Source organism: Pezoporus wallicus, unplaced genomic scaffold (genome assembly GCF_028554395.1).
Source record: "Pezoporus wallicus isolate ANWC-B61680 ecotype Strahan unplaced genomic scaffold, APGP_CSIRO_Pwel_v1 contig_7011, whole genome shotgun sequence".
Taxonomy (NCBI): Eukaryota; Metazoa; Chordata; class Aves; order Psittaciformes; family Psittacidae; genus Pezoporus; species Pezoporus wallicus.
The window spans coordinates 508,189-526,977 of record NW_026638234.1 but is presented as its reverse complement, the minus strand read 5'-3'; the positions used below and the strand labels follow the sequence as shown (position 1 = coordinate 526,977).

At 39.8% G+C, this 18,789-nt stretch overlaps 2 protein-coding genes across 6 annotated transcripts in view; both read left to right on the top strand.

Annotated features, from left to right (window-relative positions):
* DOP1B (DOP1 leucine zipper like protein B) overlaps positions 1-8,073 on the top strand; it is a 56,443-nt gene extending 48,370 nt beyond the window's left edge. For all 3 annotated transcript variants that reach the window (XM_057410062.1, XM_057410061.1, XM_057410063.1), the window contains 11 exons: positions 527-668; positions 1,068-1,150; positions 1,380-1,489; positions 2,743-2,889; positions 3,309-3,370; positions 4,065-4,193; positions 4,695-4,831; positions 5,164-5,219; positions 5,725-5,874; positions 6,362-6,491; positions 7,140-8,073. In XM_057410062.1, coding sequence (XP_057266045.1) covers positions 527-668; positions 1,068-1,150; positions 1,380-1,489; positions 2,743-2,889; positions 3,309-3,370; positions 4,065-4,193; positions 4,695-4,831; positions 5,164-5,219; positions 5,725-5,874; positions 6,362-6,491; positions 7,140-7,400 — 1,407 coding nt within the window. In that variant the 3' untranslated portion in view covers positions 7,401-8,073. The remainder of the gene's footprint in view (positions 1-526; positions 669-1,067; positions 1,151-1,379; positions 1,490-2,742; positions 2,890-3,308; positions 3,371-4,064; positions 4,194-4,694; positions 4,832-5,163; positions 5,220-5,724; positions 5,875-6,361; positions 6,492-7,139) is intronic.
* Positions 8,074-11,577: 3,504 nt separating this feature from the next.
* Positions 11,578-18,789, top strand: part of MORC3 (MORC family CW-type zinc finger 3) — a 28,675-nt gene continuing 21,463 nt past the window's right edge. Inside the window, exons 1-2 of one of the 3 annotated variants that reach the window (XM_057410065.1) lie at positions 11,578-11,707; positions 15,743-15,815. In XM_057410065.1, coding sequence (XP_057266048.1) covers positions 11,669-11,707; positions 15,743-15,815 — 112 coding nt within the window. In that variant the 5' untranslated portion in view covers positions 11,578-11,668. Of the gene's footprint in view, positions 11,708-13,802; positions 13,823-15,315; positions 15,333-15,742; positions 15,816-18,789 lie in introns of those variants that run through there. The other 2 variants (XM_057410064.1, XM_057410066.1) reach the window with 2 other exon arrangements.

Sequence of the window (18,789 nt, the reverse complement as noted above, 5' to 3'; positions counted from 1 at the left end):
TGATGCTGTCTTGCTTACACCTAATGGAAAGACTGAAATAGGAGCAGATGTATTGTCATAAAATAAAGCCCTGCCTCACTTGATAGTCTCCAAATGTGAAAGGAATAAAAAGGAACAGTATTCAAAACAATAAAGGCATTGATATGCCATTTCTGAGGGGATGAACAATTCAGATCATGTCTTTGAGAGATGACAGCTAATATGTAAATTGTGGTAGGACTGATGCCAAATTGATACTGTGTTAATGGTAATGGCCTGCATGGCAAATCATGACTAAAACCTTCATCTTAAGCTAACTTAAAGTTTTTCCTGCTTCTCATTTTCTTGCCTGATCTTATTTGAAGTGAGCAGTAGTTAGTTATCTTTAGAGCACAGATTGTTAAATCAGAGAAGTATTTATGTTTCTAAGAGATAAAAGTGACTACTTCTGGTTATCCTGAGATGTTCCATATAAAAAGGACTTTGCTGGATCTGCTAAGTGATAATAGCTTTCATCTGATCCTGTGTTACCTGGGTTATGTTATAGGAAGTGGCCCAAAAAATCTTGGAGGCTGTAGGAACTGTTGCTGGTTCTTCTCTGGAACAGACTAGCTGGCTGAGCCGGAACTTAGAAGTGAAAGCTCGGCCTCAGATTTTACCAGACGACTTCAACATTGAAGATGTGAACGGTAATGTGGTTTTGTCTGACTTTTCTGCTGCTTCCTCTCTTCTATTTAAGTGAAAAATACAAGGTGTTAAATAGTGTGTAGTTTGTGTGATGTGGGAGTAACACACACAAAGTAAAACAACAAAAAAAATACATTCTCCTCCAATAACAATGTTAGCCTCAATGGGTTTAGTAAATATCTGCATATTGTGTATAATACAGAGGAAAACTTACTAGCGATGCATGCAATATATAGGACAGAACAGCATGCAGCATGAGTTATGTCATTGTGGCAACATACCCAGAAGCATTTCACTTTAATACCAGTATGCAATTAACGGTTTTGTTTGGGAAGAAAAATAGGAAACAGCAAAATTTAAGCATGTCTGAAGGGAAAACTAATTATTTTTGCCTCTTTCAGATACATCAGTGGTACCATCTTCAATGGTTTCTGCCTCTGCTCCTTCAATATACAGTGTCCAAGCTCTTTCCCTCCTTGCAGAAGTAAGTAGGAAAAGGTTTTGTAGTTGCTGCTTTCATCTGTGGGGTGGTTGTTTATTGATATCATTGAGCAGGAGAATACGTAGGTTTTCCTGATAGATTAAATGGGAGCTTAAAACTTTATTGAGACATCCTATGTGCACACGCATTCTAGCCTGAAATACAGCATGCTTTCCCTTTTTGTCAGAAATACCAATTGGAGGTTTAAAGGGATATTCTTTTCCTTTTTAAGGTTCTTGCTTCTCTTTTGGACATGGTTTACCGGAGTGACGAGAAGGAGAAAGCTGTGCCATTGATTTCACGTTTGCTTTATTACGTATTTCCTTACCTACGCAACCACAGGTGACTCCCCTCTCTGCACATGTGATTTTTTTAAGACTAATTGTTTTTTTGGCCACACTGTAACACTTTTGCTTTTTCGTCTGTTTGTCCTCTCCTCTGTTTCCATTCTAATGCGGTATGAACTGTATTTCACCCAGGAACTGAAACCTTTTGTTTGTTGAGGGTTGCTTCCTGCCGCTCTGCCAAGTGAAAGGAAGCAACTCTCCCCTTCTCTTCCCTGTTTGCTACCAGTTCCATTTTTCTGAGCTCCAGCTTTTTCTGCTTTAGCTGCTGCCAAGCTTCCCCTCTTCCTGGCTTTTACCTTTTGGCTACTACGTTTGTCTGAGCAGACTAATCTATACTGAAGTGTGGGAGGGCACTTCACCAGCCACCGCTCATGGATGGCAGGGAAGGGGAAGTGAGGATTTTTGTCACAAGTGTTACTTAGGCCACAGTCAAAACCACTAGCCAGTATACAGTGGAGGGCAAAACAGGGTATAGAGGGTCAGGGAAGATACAACCAGCCGTGCCTAAAAGGGATGATAGGTTGAGAGTCAATGGGAAGTAAGCATTAAAGCCAGCAAGCCTCAGGGTGCAGCAGGGTTTGAAGACATTTCCATGCTCCCTCTCAGGGATGGGGAGGGTTGGTTTAAAAATGATGCAGAGAATTTTTGGGAAAATACTATTTTCTATTCATTTGTGCATTTTCCATTGTGTCTATTACAGTGTTTTCTGCCTGCTTCACCCCTAACCAAATCAGTCAGATTCTTAATGTGCTGCTGCATCTTGCAGAACATGGTGTCCAAATTTAGCATGGGATGTTGTATAGGGCAGCACAAGGAGAAAAAGGCTTGTGTGTGAGATTTTTATACAGGTGATAATGACATGAGAACCGACATATACACTTGTTATTTGGGTGAAGCCTACTGTGGTACTTTCTAAAGGGGTCTGCTGACAGGGATACAAAATTCTATTGGAAATTTTTTTCAGGGAAGTTTTGAAACACACCTGTAGTGGAAACAGGCAGTATTGTGCTGTGACACATCTCATCCGAAAATATCTCCCCTGACAAGGTACACAAAAAATGTGAGGAGCTTCTGCTGATCTGCTGCTGCTCTATGAGCTCCTGTAGACATAGCCTATTACTGGGAGAATTTGGTTAGAAGTTGTGGGGAGCCCTGAAGTTTATTTTCTGTTCATATAAACTTAACTTTATATATATATATATATATATATATATATATATATATATAATTATTATTCTCTTCTCCCAGTGCCTACAACATTCCTAGTTTTCGTGCTGGTGCTCAGTTGCTCAGCTCATTGAGCGGATACGCCTACACCAAGCGAGCCTGGAAAAAAGAAGTTCTCGAGCTGTATATGGATCCAGCTTTTTTCCAGATGGACACTTCATGCACTCAGTAAGACATGAGGCTGTAGCACTACAAGATTCTATTCTGAATTCACAAAGAAAGGCTTTAAAGGAGAATGGCTAATACTGGAAGGAAATTTCTGTTTAGTACTTTCTTACAGAATGCAATAATGTTAGAAATGGGTCTTGACTACTAATTCTACTAGTGAGTATATTAGTTATAATTAGTGTAACTACGTTATAGTTCATAAGTAAAAACTTATGCTGATACTCCCCTTAATGATTAGGGAACTGTGTACAGTAGAGCTGGAGGACCTAGAATGCAATAGGTGTTAAACCAGCTAAGAGTCTGCATATTGAATACTGTTTGGAAACTCTTTATTGTATGAAAGGCTTGACCAGAATCTTTTCTGTGAATCTGTACCAAAGTTTTCTCTGGGTATCTAATTCCTTCTGTATCTTACTCAGCTGGAGATCCATTGTTGATCATCTTCTGACACATGAGAAAACTATGTTTAAAGATTTGATGAGTAAGTATCAGCTACTGATAACTTATTTCTATATTAATTTGAAATCTATTTGCTTTTTGAGCTATTGGGTGACTTTTTAACATATTAATGTATCAATAAAATACAGACAATGCTGCATCTGCATAATTGATTATATTGCCAATTTTATTCACAGATAATAAGACTGTGCTAAGTTAATTCTGTGTTTTGGTCATGTCTAAAACACACCACAAGTATTTTTGTTCTGGAAGTGCTAATGCTGTACTCCTGAATTCACATTTCACCATAATTTTAAGTTGCTGAAACACCTTTTGCAGACGTTCCCTGTTAGAAAGCAAGAAGGCTTTGGCTAATTTTGAAGGTGTCTCTATATTGGCATTGAGCTGTGGGAGTGTGGTGCACCAGTACAGTAAACCTTTGAGCAATAGGCTTTGACCTCTTCAGGCTTCATGAGAGTGCAGGGGAGTAAGCTCTGGGGGAAAGAATGAGATAGGACCTCATAAATTTGCCTAGAGCTTCAAAAGAAAAAGCAGCTTTAGTCCCTTTTTCAGATTTTCTAAAAGAACAGCTGAAGGTTTACAATGCAAGACTAGTTCACCAATCACTAGAACCAAAGTGAGTTTTTCTTTTTAAGGCATTTCAGGACATAGGATTTATTTTCTGCCCAAACCTCAAGAAGTTTTTACGTGGTAGATAATTGTTATCTCTATTACAGATATGCAGAGCAGCGCCTTAAAATTGTACCCAAGTTTTGAGCAGAAAGCAATGTTGCTAAAGCGGCAAGCTTTCGCTGTCTTTAGTGGAGAGATTGATCAGTATCATCTCTATCTTCCCTTAATACAAGGTAAGATTTGTAATTTCACCTGCCTTTTTTTTTTTTTAAGCTGTAACACATATATAAATTGTTTAGGAAAGGAATGTCACCTATTTTCCAACACATCCATTTTTAAAAAGATTTTAACAAAAGTTATAGTGCTGTGAATCTCTGAATTCTAACAAATAAATAATCTCATTACAAGGGGGACAGGAATCTGTGTTCCAGACTTTGGTCTGGTAATATAACAGAAAATGTGATTATTTTGTGGCAGCCACTTTTCCAGCCACTCTTGAGTTGTTGTTCTCCTTAAATGTCAGTTTTGACAAAAAAATTTCCAATATAAAACCACCGTGTCTTCAGACTTCCCCTGAATCACAATTTTGTTAGTACAGTGCAAGGGATTCAACCCAAAACAGGTGATAAAGCACAAATTTTGTTTTGTGACTGCCTGCATTTTTTATTTCCCAAAACAACACATTTTCAGAAAAATATTACTCTTTGTTTGTTTACTTTTCATGTTTACTTCAGAACGACTGACTGAGAACCTCCGTATTGGGCAGACTTCTATAGTTGCTGCACAAATGTTTCTCTTCTTCAGAGTTCTTCTGTTAAGGATTTCACCTCAGCATCTAACCTCATTGTGGCCAATTATGGTAACTGAATTGGTAAGGAATAAGTAATAATTTGAAACTAATTAGTGTGTGTTTTTTTCCCGTTTTGTCTTTCTCTTCCTCCAAAATAGACTCCCTGTTTGAAAAAAGGAAATGTTTTAATAGTTTTACATTAATGTACAATAGTTTTACATTAGGAAATACCTTTTTCATTAATTTTGTTGTTGCTGCAAATGAAATCTCTTGCATGACTTGCTATTTTGTGGCAAGTCATAAGAGTAAGCTAGGAGTCTGTGGTTCCTTATACTATGTGAAGGATATCTCTTTTGTGATTGAGTTGTATGAATGTTTCAGCATCCCTGAAAAAATAATTTATTTCTTTAAAGATTCAGACATTCCTACAGCTTGAAGAAGATTTAACTGAGGAAGATGAACCATCAAAGTAAGAATTACCATTCATCTGACAGAGTACTTGTGGAAGCAGATAATGATTGTGCTTATTCTGGATTTGCTTATTTATTTAATTATTTATTTATTTACATAATTTTCTAAGATAGGGAGGAGACAATGGGGATTTCTTTGTTATTCTACTTGTGTATTTCTGGTACTGATGAGTCACAGTTTAGGACTTCCCTTTTCAGCAGCTAAAATAGTGATAAGTTCAAAAAGTCAGTGCCACTTACTAGTTGCATACAAAAATAGAAGAGATGCTAAGTCAGCATTTGAATATTTTAATGTGTTGCCATTTTTTCTGAATATTTTTGATTACTTTTTCTTCTGCAGCCTTTTATATTAATCACAATGCTCATACAGAATAAGAGTAGTTTTTGTTGTGCACAGGTATGAGTGCTTATTTGTGTCAACATGTACATTTCTGGTTTGCTGAATGAAAAACATTTAGTAGATTCAGGTTTTAATGGTATGTTTCCTAATTGTAACTAACACAGGACCAACAGCAAGATCAGCAAACAGAAAGTCTCAAGTGATGGCAGTGGATCTGACATACACCAGAATGAGCTGTCTTTGTACTTATCAGCTTGTAAGTTTTTGGACACAGCGCTTTCATTTCCACCTGATAGGATGCAATTGTTTCAGATGTAAGTACTCTAATTACTTATCTGTTTTCTGGGTTGCTACCACTCTTATCCTTTAAAGTAACCCAGATCTATTTTCTGGTAGACATAATTTTGCCACCAGTTCTTTTTACAGTTGTAGATGTTGTTACTCAGACAAATGTAATTTGGGGTATTTTGAAAAACAATTTGGTCTTGTCAGTGCAGGAGGATTTCAACACCCTCCTTAGAAGATTCTTTAACTTGGAGAAATTGGGAGAAGAAAAAGACAGAGACTGTTCCTCATTTTCCCTTTGCATGCACTTGGGATTTTTTTGGACCTCGTTGCATTTAAATACTGACATGATAGTAATATCCTTGTTCATTAAATTAATCTCTTGTAATAGCATAAAATTGTAGTTATGACTGCCCTTTCTGTAAACAAACCAGTGTTCTACTAAACTACGTATGGTCCAAGCAAGGATCTTTTTCTGCCTGTCTTCTTATCAAATAAATAATCCATTTGTTTCAGGTACAAATGGGCATTTGTCCCAGAGGTGGACACAGAGTCATCTACTGTGACTTCTCACCTGGTAGAAAATCATCAGGAATGCAGACCACACATTATAAGAATCATGGATTTGCTGAAGATGAAATATGGGGTAAAGAAAGAATGCTTCACTTGAATCTTTTTTTTTTTTTTAGTCCATTAACTTACTTTTCTAAACAAGTGACAAGATTTTAAGTTAGGCAAGAGGGTTTTAGATAGTCTAATAAAATTCATGAGGCTTTTAAAAATTATCTCCCTGCTTTCGCATGTAGATCTTGAAGATGTATGATTGCATTTGAATGTGACGGAACAAGAGGCAGTTTTCCTATTGTTACCTTAAATCTTCCCACACCACCCAGTGAAAACAATTTGTCTCAGACAGGACTAGTATTCATAAAAAAGCGCATGCCATACTTTGCCAAAAAAACTTTACCATAAATTACCATCAAGGTTTCATTTTAATTCTTCCAGAAAAAAAATACGGGCATTAGTATTTCTCAGACATAATCTGGTTGTTGTTTGATTCTTAAGGCTAGTCCAAATTTGCAGTTTTCTGAATTTATGAGACTTTCATATAATGGAACCTTGAATCCAACTATGGAAGTAACTCTGTATGCCACCTATACTATTTTTATCGTGATACAGTTGTAGGCTGTGGATCTCTTAGCATAAAAAACAGTATAGCACAGGAGTTCAGACAAGCCATAAAATTGTGTCTTAGTGCAAAACCTTTAGTAAACCTCAACTTGTTTGCTTACAGGAAATGAATAGCACTGAGACAATTTTCAAGAAGCAGAAGTTTCCTCTTTTGAACTTCCGCTCCATATCCCACATCACGCAGCTTATGCCCTTCTTCAAGACTCTGTGTTGTGCATTTACAACAAACAGGAGTGAGTCCCAGAATTCACATACTCCTGCATCTCCTCCTGTGGACTGTGCTGGCAGCAGTAATGGCGTAAAGGTCTTGCAACAGCTTGAAGAGAATGTTGAATGTGACTTCCTTGAAAACATGGAAAGTTAAGCCATATGTCAGACCCTTGAGTCGTGGTGAACAAACAGCAAAAAAAAAGGGAAAACTTTACTGCAATTATTCTTTTTTCCCCAGTTTTGAAACTACATTTTGGGTTTTCTTCCTGCTGTTATGGAGTGCTCTTCAGTAACCCGGGCTTCTGAGTGGGGTTAAAAAGCAGGATTCTTCAGCTCCTGTGGGGGAAAAGAAAAAAGTACAGTTTAGTGGCAATTATCATAGTTACTGTATTATTTTACTTTTTCTCAATGTGAAGGATTAAAGAGATTTTGTACATAGAGGAAGAATATTTTTGACTTGGTGAAAGTAGCAATTGTACCATTTATTCAGTAACTTCTCAAGTAAGGATTTTAAACTGCTTTTGGAATTGTCTTCTGAAAGTAAATTTAAGAAAAAGCCAATACTGCATGTCAGTATACAATCAGTTTGCAGATAAGCCATTTCCTGAAGTTAAAGCCTGCTCCTACTTCTCCTTTCTTTAACTTGCCCTAAAACTTATCTATTCTATACAAATCACCTAAATTTCAAACAGATGTATTTTATAAGTCTCAGCACTGTGCAAATAACTGCAGACTTAATCATGTTTGTAATTTCAACTCTGTACTATAATAGCATTCTTCAGGATTAGCAATTCCTAAATAAAAGATAAACACTCATAAAAGACAAACCTATGCAGTAATATTTTGTAATTTACTTGAGGGTTTTTAATTTTAATTACTTGACTAAAAATATTCTAATTTCTTTTTTTCTTTTAATTAAAAAACTGTTCTTTCAGGGACTAAGGCCACTTTGAAACTTCTGAAATACAACTAAATGAAGATAATTCTGTATAAATATAAATTGCTGCATATAACAGCCTAATTAAATGAAAATAAAATTACCTTTTTTTTTTTTTTTTGATACAAAAGAATGTATTTGGCTGTTCCTAGGTGTTAAAAGAGGTAGGAAGATCATCACCATGCCATGACTACAGTAATGTTCAAGGTGCAGGTTATTTCAGAATTGCACTGCTGCCACCACCCAGGACGTGGGAGATAGGGATTAGTTCTACCACCAAACAGTACAGCTGCATGTCTAAAGGACACTTCTGATGGCCAATGGATAAGCACCATTGTAGCAACGCCTACAACAAAAGGTTTAGTAGAATATTTTTTAAATGAGAAGATGGACTACATTGAATTTTCATACTTAGTGGACTGTCTGACTCGATTTGCAATACTGGTTTTTCTGGGCAGGGATGTTTATCATTTTTCATGGTGAGAAGCTTTGTCTGCTTTTGTTTAGGTTGTTTTTTTTGATACACCTTTGCCTTCAAAAAATTGGTTTTGTAAGATATAACCTGGACTCTTACATGCTACTAGAGTTATTTGGACACTGCAGCTGAGGTAAATGTGTTGGGTACTGAAATTCACCACTCTTGTTTTTGCTAATTAAAACAGGACATACAAAATGTGTGGTTTGATGTCCCCAGGTTGTGAGGTCAGGGATGGTTTTGTTTCATCTTCTTTTTTTCAAAACGTGGAAGGCTATTCTGCAGTGTATTTTATCTACAGATAATATGAATTTCATCTTTGTATTATAAACTAAAATAATGAAACACTGATCATGGTTTACTATGTTAATACTGTAATGCTCTATGAAGGTGATACTGCAACAGGCTTATGCTTAAACTTAAATTTGAATTCTTACAGCTACTTTGATTCTTTTTTTAGTTAAGGAAAGTGATAGACTGAAGCATAAAACTGTAGTCACTAAGAATGTGAATGTATTAATATAATTTATTAATGTTCTCCAATGGTACTGGAATGAGCACAAGTTAAAAGTTATCCTTTTAAAGCATTACTGGAAAATTGGAGCAGAATGTTTTTAAAATATTTGTGTTCATTACTTACACATCTTCAATAATTCTTAAAGAGAAATTGCTAATACTCAGGGTGATTTGATATTTTTACTTTCAGCTTTCTGATGGTTACATTTGATACTTGGGTGTTTCCCTTAAAATACTGATAAGATGCTGTCAAATGGGCTATTAAAACCTAAGACAACTTTCTGCCATCAAACCTTCTATTTTTACGTTCTCCCATAAGCTGTAAACCCATGTCTTCACGTAGTTTCCTTGCAAACTGGAGGTGGTGAACTAGTTACTTAGATGGAGGGGTTTGTCATCCTTCCCCTCAAAAGGGAATGTCCCATTCTGGCTGCCTGTACTTCAGATGTGCAGGGGATCAGACATTAGTCACTTCCTCCTTGGCTGTGGTGGTGCATTTTAATCACAGAATCTGTGACTTAGGTCTAACTGTCTAACTTCTAAGCTGATCTTACCTTCCACAAACTGCTTTGAACTCCTGCCTTCATACAGACATTTAGTTCTGTCCTGTGGTTCTGCAGATGGCTGCTTTAAATGGCCTTAGATACTTGTGACTTGCAGAATCCTTTCACTGCAGCAGAATCTAATTCTGAAGAAGAAAAAGTTCTTTAAAATTTAGTATATAAGCAGATCTTTTATCAGTATAAATAGCATGTGAATAAGGGGAAAGGACAAGTCCTCCTTGGGTGGTGGAGGGACACACTTACATAGGCCTAAAGGTATCTCTAGCAGTGTAACTTTATACCTTTTCTATATGGGACTAACTGTAGTCATTTTACTTCTTATGCTACTGCTGTTAAATCCATGTGAAGGAGGGTTGTACTGCTTTAATGCTGGTACTGCCAAGGCAGGGTGACTGTAGATGAATCTGAAAAACTTTTGCCTAGAACTCAGTATCAAGAACAGTAGAGAAAATGCTTTTGCTTTACTGTGTAGTTCTTTGGTTGTTTTCAGGATAACCAAGCTTTCTCTTTTGGATACTTCAGCTTTGAGACAGCATAGCCACAATGCATGATATGCAGAGGGCAACATATTCAAAGGGATTTCATTTTCCTGAAGGAAAAAGCTAGTAGGTACAACCAAGGTGACTGCCATAGAACAGCAGAGCTTGAAATGCAGATCATTAAGTAATGGTTAAATGTATTATTTGAATGCAACTCTTCTAATAATATTAAATGTTACTTTGAAATACCTTTTCAAATGCAAGCCTCGTTTTTCAAATTACTTTTACTGCTCACTCATCAACTTTTACCTGACTCTCTAAAAGCTCTCAAATGCTGTTTCAATGGATGAGGGCTCTGTACAGAACCCTGAAGACCACAGTTCAAACCCTAGCAGCAGCAGCTCTGTGCTAAGCCCCATGCTTGCTGGAGGACAGACTGCGTCCCTGCCTTCATCATCCTTTCACGGTGTGCCCCTACTGCTCTCACTCCTACGTCCTTACCTTTTGCATCCCTGAACCTTCCACCCTGGGATCCCAGCTCTGTGGTCTCAGGATGAGTTTTCTGGGTTTGTGTGTACGGAAGAGCTGCATGGAGCAGGTGGAGGAAGCTGCGGGTGCTGCAGAATGGTGGGTGGGGTGTCATTGACTGACTGAGAGGCACTGATGACCCGCCATCATGGAGGGAGTGCCTGCCCCTGAGAAATTCAGGACTGCTGCTCCGTAAGTCTTTCTTGGTATGCATGGCTTTCCAAAAAACATTCTCTGCGTTTCTGTATGTTTAGGGAAAGTGCCCTGGAAGTGTAACCTTTTCATTTGGAAGGACACTCTTCAGTACACCTGATCTTGAAGACCTATGGGCAGAGGAGCGTGGGTTGATGGATTTTAGATTAGATTTAGAGTAGGTATAATAGTGTAGATTTAAAGGGTGGTTGAGACACTGGCACAGGGATTGCCCCACGAAGGGACTGTCACATCCCTGGCAGTGTTCAAGGCCAGGTTAGATGGGGCTTTCGAGTAGTAGCGGAAGGTGTCCCTGCCGTGGCAAGCGGTTGAAACTGGATGGTCTTTAAGGTCTCTCCCAACCCAAACCATGCTGTGATTTTGTGAAAACTGCTTTTCATATTTCACCCTTTCTCCGCAGTCCGTCCCTCCTTTGTAGCGCTGTGCGATGTACCCCGCACCTCAGAGGCTCCCAGCGCTGAAAGCCCCCAGTACCCGCTGCGTGTCCGCGGGGCAGTGCCAACGCCACCACAGCTCCGGGTGTCAGCCCAAAGGCCGGCAGAGCCGAGTCCCCCCGGCCCCACCGGCAGCTGCCGCCGCCACACCACAGCCGGGCCCGCACCTCTCCGCGAGACGGCGCGCTCGGTGCCGGAAGCGTGAGTGGAGGGGGCGAGGCGGAAGTGCGGGTTACAGGCTCTCGCGCCCTCCCCGGCTCTCGCTGTGGCACAAAAGATGGCGGCGAAAACACAGGGCGGCATCCGCTTCAGCGCGGTGAGTGGTGCTGGGCCAGAGGCGGCCAGCCCGGGGGGCTTGACGGGCACTTCAGCGGACGGGCTCTCTTCCTCTCGGCCTCCGTCGGCGCCGGGGCACCGGTGCGATGAGCGCGGTGGCTGAGGGGCGGGCTGGGGGAAGGCCGCTTTGGGGAGGGGGGAGCTGCCGTGCCGCTGCTGAGAAACAGCTCGTCGTTTTCCCCCAGGGAAAGCAGGGAGTGGAGTCCACCCGGGTTGGGAGTGGCGCCTCGGCCTCTCTGGGGGGTAAAAAGTTGTCGGCCAAGGATCAGGAAGATCTGGTTCCGCCTAAAATAAGCCAGCACCGTCCTCCTCGCCGTGTGCCGCTCCCGGCAGCTGCTTACCCAGCCCCGGGCACTGCACTGGCGAGGGAAGCCGTTGGCAGCAGCACTGGCCGGGCGGGGGGAGAGGCCGGCGGGCTGCTCGCCTTCCGTCGCGGCACAAACTCGGCTCGGTTAGCTCGGGCTGAGCGGGCGGGGAAGTTCTCTTGTGCGGGTAGGTTGGCTCGGGTACTGGGGGCGGGATTTCATGGCCTGCTATAGGGAAGCAGATAATACAGCTTCTAAACAGGTTGTGTCCTACAGTGTAAAAGGCTCTGTTTTCTAGGGAGCAATAGAGAGCTGATGGTCGCAGTCTCTTCTGTCGGCTTCTGTCCTTTGGAAATAGGTTGGGTTTCCCCAAAATATTTTCATTAGTTTCAGAAGCATGTGTAAACAACGCAGGCAGGGTGAGCAGGCCTGGTAACCCGTTCCCATGCTGGCATTATCTCACTTTTGCTCAGCTGTATGATGAGACGGATCAGGGAGGTGGTCCAGGTTAAAAATAAGAACTTAAAAATGGGTTTTAATTTGGATAGGCTCCCTGATGGGGTTCATCATACAGTCATGTAACCAGGCTGCATAACTGGGAGGGAGAGGAAGAAAGTGGCAGTGGGGTTGTTCCCCAAGAAGTTGTGAAATGCTTTCATAAGATAAGATATATTTTTCAGTGGTAATTCGATCTGTGCATGCCTTATCATCTGCCAAGGATGGAAGAGCTCCAGTTTTCTTGGAAAGCTATAATTCTCAACACTGCATGTTGTTTTTAAGAGTTAAGCTGCCTATTCTTAAATATTTGCTGGTCTTAATTGTAGGAGATGCTCCTCTTAGTGCAGCTTATAATATGCACTGTATATGCAGTTTGAAGGAGCGGGAGGTTTAGTTGTACTTCCGAAAGGAATTTGGCTGCATTTGGGCTCAGGAGGGAAAGTGGAACCACTAACAAAACTCACTTAGTCACAAAATATATTAGGCCCAGTCATCCTAACATAGCTAAAAGGGAGTGCTCACCAGGGAACTAACTCTTTCTTACTGTACTTACTGAACTCCAGTTATTCGTGAGCTAATTAAAGTGGTGCTTTGAATGAAGTATAAGGAAACAAAATGGGATTAAGTATTCTGGGATTAAGTATTTCCTGGTGAGTTCATCAGGAAATGGTGAGTTGTTGCTGGTAGCTGGATGTGTTCTGAAGCAGACTAAAAAGATAATGGCCTTAAACCACTATTCTCTGGGGATTTTTAATTTTACTTTCTTGTGTGCCCTTTTTTTTGTGCTTTACATGAACAAAAGGTGCTATGAGGTGCTTTCCTGTGAACTACTCTGTGGGATAGTTGGTCACCTTTTGCTGGGGGGAGGAAGGGGAAATGGATATTAGAGACAGTTTATTACAGTTCCCATGTTCCAACTCCAGTGTTCTCATTTCTTACATGTGTTGACAAGTTCACACTTCTGTGTACCACCTTCAAGCCTTTCTCAAAACTTTACTGCTTGAAACAGTGATCTAGAGATCAGGATGATTCTGGTGTTTGTTTATAGAAGATGCTGTTTCTTTAAGGTGCTGGGGTTTTTTTGAGGTTTATCACTGGTATGCAGCAGTGAAAGGACAGGTGAAGAAGCTTTGCATTACACAGACAACACATTAAGATTTTCTTGCCATGGACATGCACGCTTTTTGCTTCACAGCAAACAAGGACACTTACTTGTGATTATGTCAGTGTTGATGAAACTGAGATTCCTTCCTACATCAGCATTGGCTGATGACCAAGGGAGTCTTGCAACTGTGAGTTTATGCCTTTGTCAAAAGTACAGACAGGACTTTTCACCAAATCCATATTGCTGAGGCTTCAATGCCAGCAATTAACTCCAGAGGTTGAAGTAGTCTACCTTATATATGGTTGGATTTTTTTCACTGGCTAGTAGCAGAGAAATGCTTTAGCAGCAAGTTGAGTAGATGCTGAATGCTTGAATGTCCATTTGTGTGCTGTTGAGGTTGTTTTAGTGTTAGGTTTTATGGCTTGACGAGAAGGAATTTCAGGTGGAAAAATCCCCAGTTGTTTCTTGTGTGTTGTGATCATGAAGCTTAGAAAGCAAAGCAGCAACTGATGCCAGCGCTGTTAAAGGTTGAAGTGAAGAAAATGGTACAGAGATCTTCATATCTACTGAGTTACTGTACGGCAGAGGAAGAAAATTGAAGGTCCTTTTAACCACATGCCATGGCATATGTGAGATTTCCATTAGTAGACTTGATATCATTTTCTTCCTGGATTCTAAATTATTTGTACGTATCTGTTAAGCATTTGAAAGGGGCACAGCGCCTTAGCTTTATGAAACTTGAGTTTTAAAGCACAGATGGCAATGAAGAATGTGTTGTCTGTCCATACTTGTAGCTCATTGGAGAAATACAGGGATTAAGTTGCAGTCCGAAAGTGTGTCCTGTGCTCTTACAACCTTAGAATAGAGGTGAGATTTGGTGGTAATTTATGTTGATCAGAACTAAGGCTGTTGCTTTATTCCTGCTCCAGTACCTGACTCACAGCTCTAGAACTTGCAGCATTATTCGCTTTCACTGCTACATGAACTTGAAGTGGTTATTTGCTTTAATTTAGACTTTACTAACTACATAAGTGTTTGTCAGTGTAGTAGTTCTGTAAAATTTATGAAATATGGGTACATACATGCTATTTTCAAATGTTTTTCAATTTTATATATATTGTATGGATTATGTTTTTTGAAGTAACTGCACTGTAAAAGGACTAGTTCCAGTGTTATGTATTCATAGGCACCGCTTTTTACATCAACATAATTATGCCAGTGAGGCTTAAGCATATATGTGCAGTGGGTTGTGTTAAAGGCCTTGTAAAAGTGTAATTACAGATAACGTCAGTGATAAGGTGAATGCCAACTGTATCTGGCTTAATAGGTACATTTCTCCAGACATTGCATTGACAAATAATTAACTTTTATATGGATATTTAGTTCTGATTTTCTAGTATTTTGATCAAGGTGAATATACCTGAACCCAGACTTTCATAAATCACTTGATAATACTTTTTGTCACTGAATACATCCCATAAATAGGTACTTTATTTGCATATCCCTATCTAATCCTAGTAGTGGCTACATTCCTCTGGGTACATATCGTGAGGTTAAAATGTATGAGATCGAATTGCTAAAAGTACAGACCACTACTTGAGAGAGTCTGGCAGGTGAATTTGATCGACATGTGTAAAAGGAGCAATAACATCAGACAGTAAGACACTTGAGTATGTTAAGTGCTGCTCGCCTTTCAGGTAAGGTTTAATATTCATGGTTATACATCTTAGTACATTTTTAACATTTAAGAGCATATATATGTATATGCTTCTATTACTAGATTTGGGCTAAGGCTTTGGTGTAACCTCTAGAGTAGTTCCTTCTATCAAACCATTTTTATAAAAATAGGATAGCAATATAATCCATGCTCAGAACATAGTATGACCCTGTGCTGAATTTTGTACTGCTTTTTTGTCTTCAATAACTATATTAATGTTCCCTTTTAAAGATGTTAGAATGCCAATATCTGAAAGTAAATTAAATTACAGCCTTTAGGTAGTGTTGTACAATCCAGCTTCATTTAATGTTACTGTATTTAAAAAACTGCTTCTGGTTTGGCATCACTGAAAAAATGCAAGCTAATATCATTGTTTGTGGTTTATTTCAGCTTTGTCCAAAGTTCTTGCATACCAACTCTACCAGTCACACCTGGCCTTTCAGTGCAATTGCAGAACTTATAGGTATGTGAACAATATTTTGCCTCAGTACTTGATTGTAATACTTTTTTTTGTTACAAAACCTCTTTCCTTCAGGTGGGGGGAGGAGTTGATCCTGTTACCATTGGGAATCTTACTTTTTTGGGGTTTGTTTTTTTTGTTTTTTTTTTTTACAATCAGATTGACTTTTCTGGTGGTGCATCCCTCCCTCCCTTCCCTCCCCACCCCCCCCAGGATTTCGTGTTAAGTGCAAGGAGTTGGCTGTACCAGGAATGATAGTTGCCTGGCAAAGACAGGGAGTGGCACACAGAGATCAGGCTGGGGTTGAGTACTCCCTGATTGTACAAGGAGAACTTTTGGGATAATCAGTCATTCTCTGCCAACTTGGAATATCCTATTGGAGTTGTGCAACTGGTGGAACTGCTATAGAAGTGAGGCCAGGATGGAAATTTATTGATGACTAAAGCAAATCATCTTATGACCCTATAAATAGTGGACTCGGGAGAGAGAGGGAGACTTTGGGCTCTCCTGAATTGCAGCTGGCTGCAACCGGGTATCTCCCTCTGAGTGGGAAGCCTCTCAAAGTTTGTAAATTCTCAAGTTTACAAAATAGGAGGACTGTTTATCAGGGCTGTTACTTCTGCTCACTGATACTCAACCCTTTTCCCAGTGAGGAATGCTGAAAAAGCTGATGTGAGTATTTTTGCTGCATCTGAGGGGAATTTTTAACAGGATCTTTTATATGTTACATTATTTACATGCATATATATGTACATATACATATATAGCTTCTTCTGTGTTTTGGTTTAGGTATTTGACTCTCTGTGTGTGTATTAGTTAATAATAAAGTGTTGTTGGAAGTCCTGTGGTTCACCTTAGAACTGTGAATAAAATCTAGACTCCTGCTAGACCCACATACAGCATCTTGTACCTAGGCATAAACTGTTGACCAAGCCTGGAACTAGGATTGAGTCCAGCTGCACCTGGACTTCTTGATATCGGTTGCAGGTGTCTTGTATGATTTGCTGAGTTGTTTTCTAAGGGTTGCCAAATATAGAAGACTGTGGAACCAAGTGAGTTGCTTCTCTCCTATACCATCAAATGCAAGTCTACTACTGCCTTTTTCTCTTCTCAGGCCCAGAGAGTATTAAGGCTGAGTGCACATTCCAAAGATGTGTGTATACTGGCATCCTGTAAACACGGCTGGCCACAGACAGATTGTAACAGACAGGAGGCCAGTAACTTTGCAAGAGCTCACAAGCAGTGCTCAAAACATGAACAGTACATATGGCCTTACCCTGTTCCTGCTTCTTGCCTAACTGGGTTTAAAGTTCAGTAGTGGCACATATGTGTACTCTCACTCACTTATCACTCATTCTTTTTCGTGTTTCTGGGTGTTTTGCCAAGACATGGGAGTCTTTCCAGTACCTTTGTCCTGGGCTTCTTACCAGTCTCTAGTTTAGACCTTGGATCTCACCAGTTGCTGGTTTCTTCCAACTTGTCCAGCCTGATGTTTGATAGCAGAACAAATGTGTGCAAGCACACACTGAGAACAGAGCTCATGCTAGCACAGGAAATCATTAGAAATAGCATTCAGTAAGAGCAGAGTGGCACAGAGTCCAGCCATAAAAGCATACTGACCAGCAGCCAGCTTGCACACAATCAGTGTGTATTATCCTCTTCTCCCCAACCTTCCACCCATTATACCATTCTTTGTACAGGCACTTTGACTTTTCCCTTTTCTTCAATGCTTCCTCAAAACGTTCAGTAGTACTTTTTGCACAGTCACAATACTCCTCAAGTATCCTAATTTTCTTTTGGATTACCAAATTACTGGCTGAACATCTTCAGGATGAAGAGAGCCGCTAGAGTGGTTCCTTTTAATGGTCTGTCAGTGTTCTAAGAGTTCTGCTTATGTTATTGTCTCTACTGTCCTCTGTTAGCTAGGGCTGTGTATATGTTTATTAGCTCCTGCTGATCATCTTGCTTTTGATTTTGAATAGCAATTAACTGGATATCTTCAGGGTTGCTTGTTTCCTGAGTTAGGGGGTGATTAGTGGACTTCTTCTGATTCCTCAAAATAAAGGTGTGGTTTAGAAAGGCTTGCCAAGCTTATCTAGCAGTTTGCTACTGCCAAAGGGAGCAGCTCTTCTGGTCCCACATTCCTTCACTTCTTATGTGCACATTTTGCTGTTGTTAATCTTGAAAATTAACCTAACAAAAGAAAGTAGAAATTTTTCAGCTAGATAAGGCCAGAGCTGTCACAGAGGAGGAAACCAAAACCATGTGACTGCAGAAAGGGCTGGGCATTTCAGCTGTTTTGTCACCCTACCTGGCTTGAATGATGGTAGATGTGTTGTGCAAGGCATCTAGACTTTTCTTCCTTTGCCTCAGGTTTGTTATATGTGTTGCTTTAACAAAGCTTCAAAAGCATTGTAGCAACATATTGGTTGTAAAGGCTTTTAGTTAGGCATGTTTGTTTAAGTGAATTTTATAATCCACCTATCACATGCTAGGAAAGGCTATACTGTAAGCCAAATGCCAAATAATACCAATTGTTATGTTATGGAGATCTGAATTTTAGTTTATGTGAGCTTGCCTAAAACGTTAATGGTGTGTGTGCTGAAATTTGCCTTTAAGCTCTAGCCCCTTCTGCCAGTTTTTGATGGTTATATTGCTGGCTTCTCCCATTAGTACTCGGTCAGATTAAATATAGGTAAACTAATGAATACTTTGAAGAGAGTAAATGGGACATCTAGAGAGAGTTGGAGCACTGACAGATCAGGAGACCTTCATAAATCATGGTCTTGGAAGAATGCTTCCAACCATTCAATTGTACTTGAAATGACCTCGTTTGCTGAAATATCTTTTCATCCACAGTAATGATGCAGTTTCACTGTGGATGTAATTTGTACTTTATGCTTATAGAAAGCAAGCTGCTGAGCTGTGACTCCTTTTTATAGGCCGCAGTGTTGACTAGAGCTGTTTATTTATGACT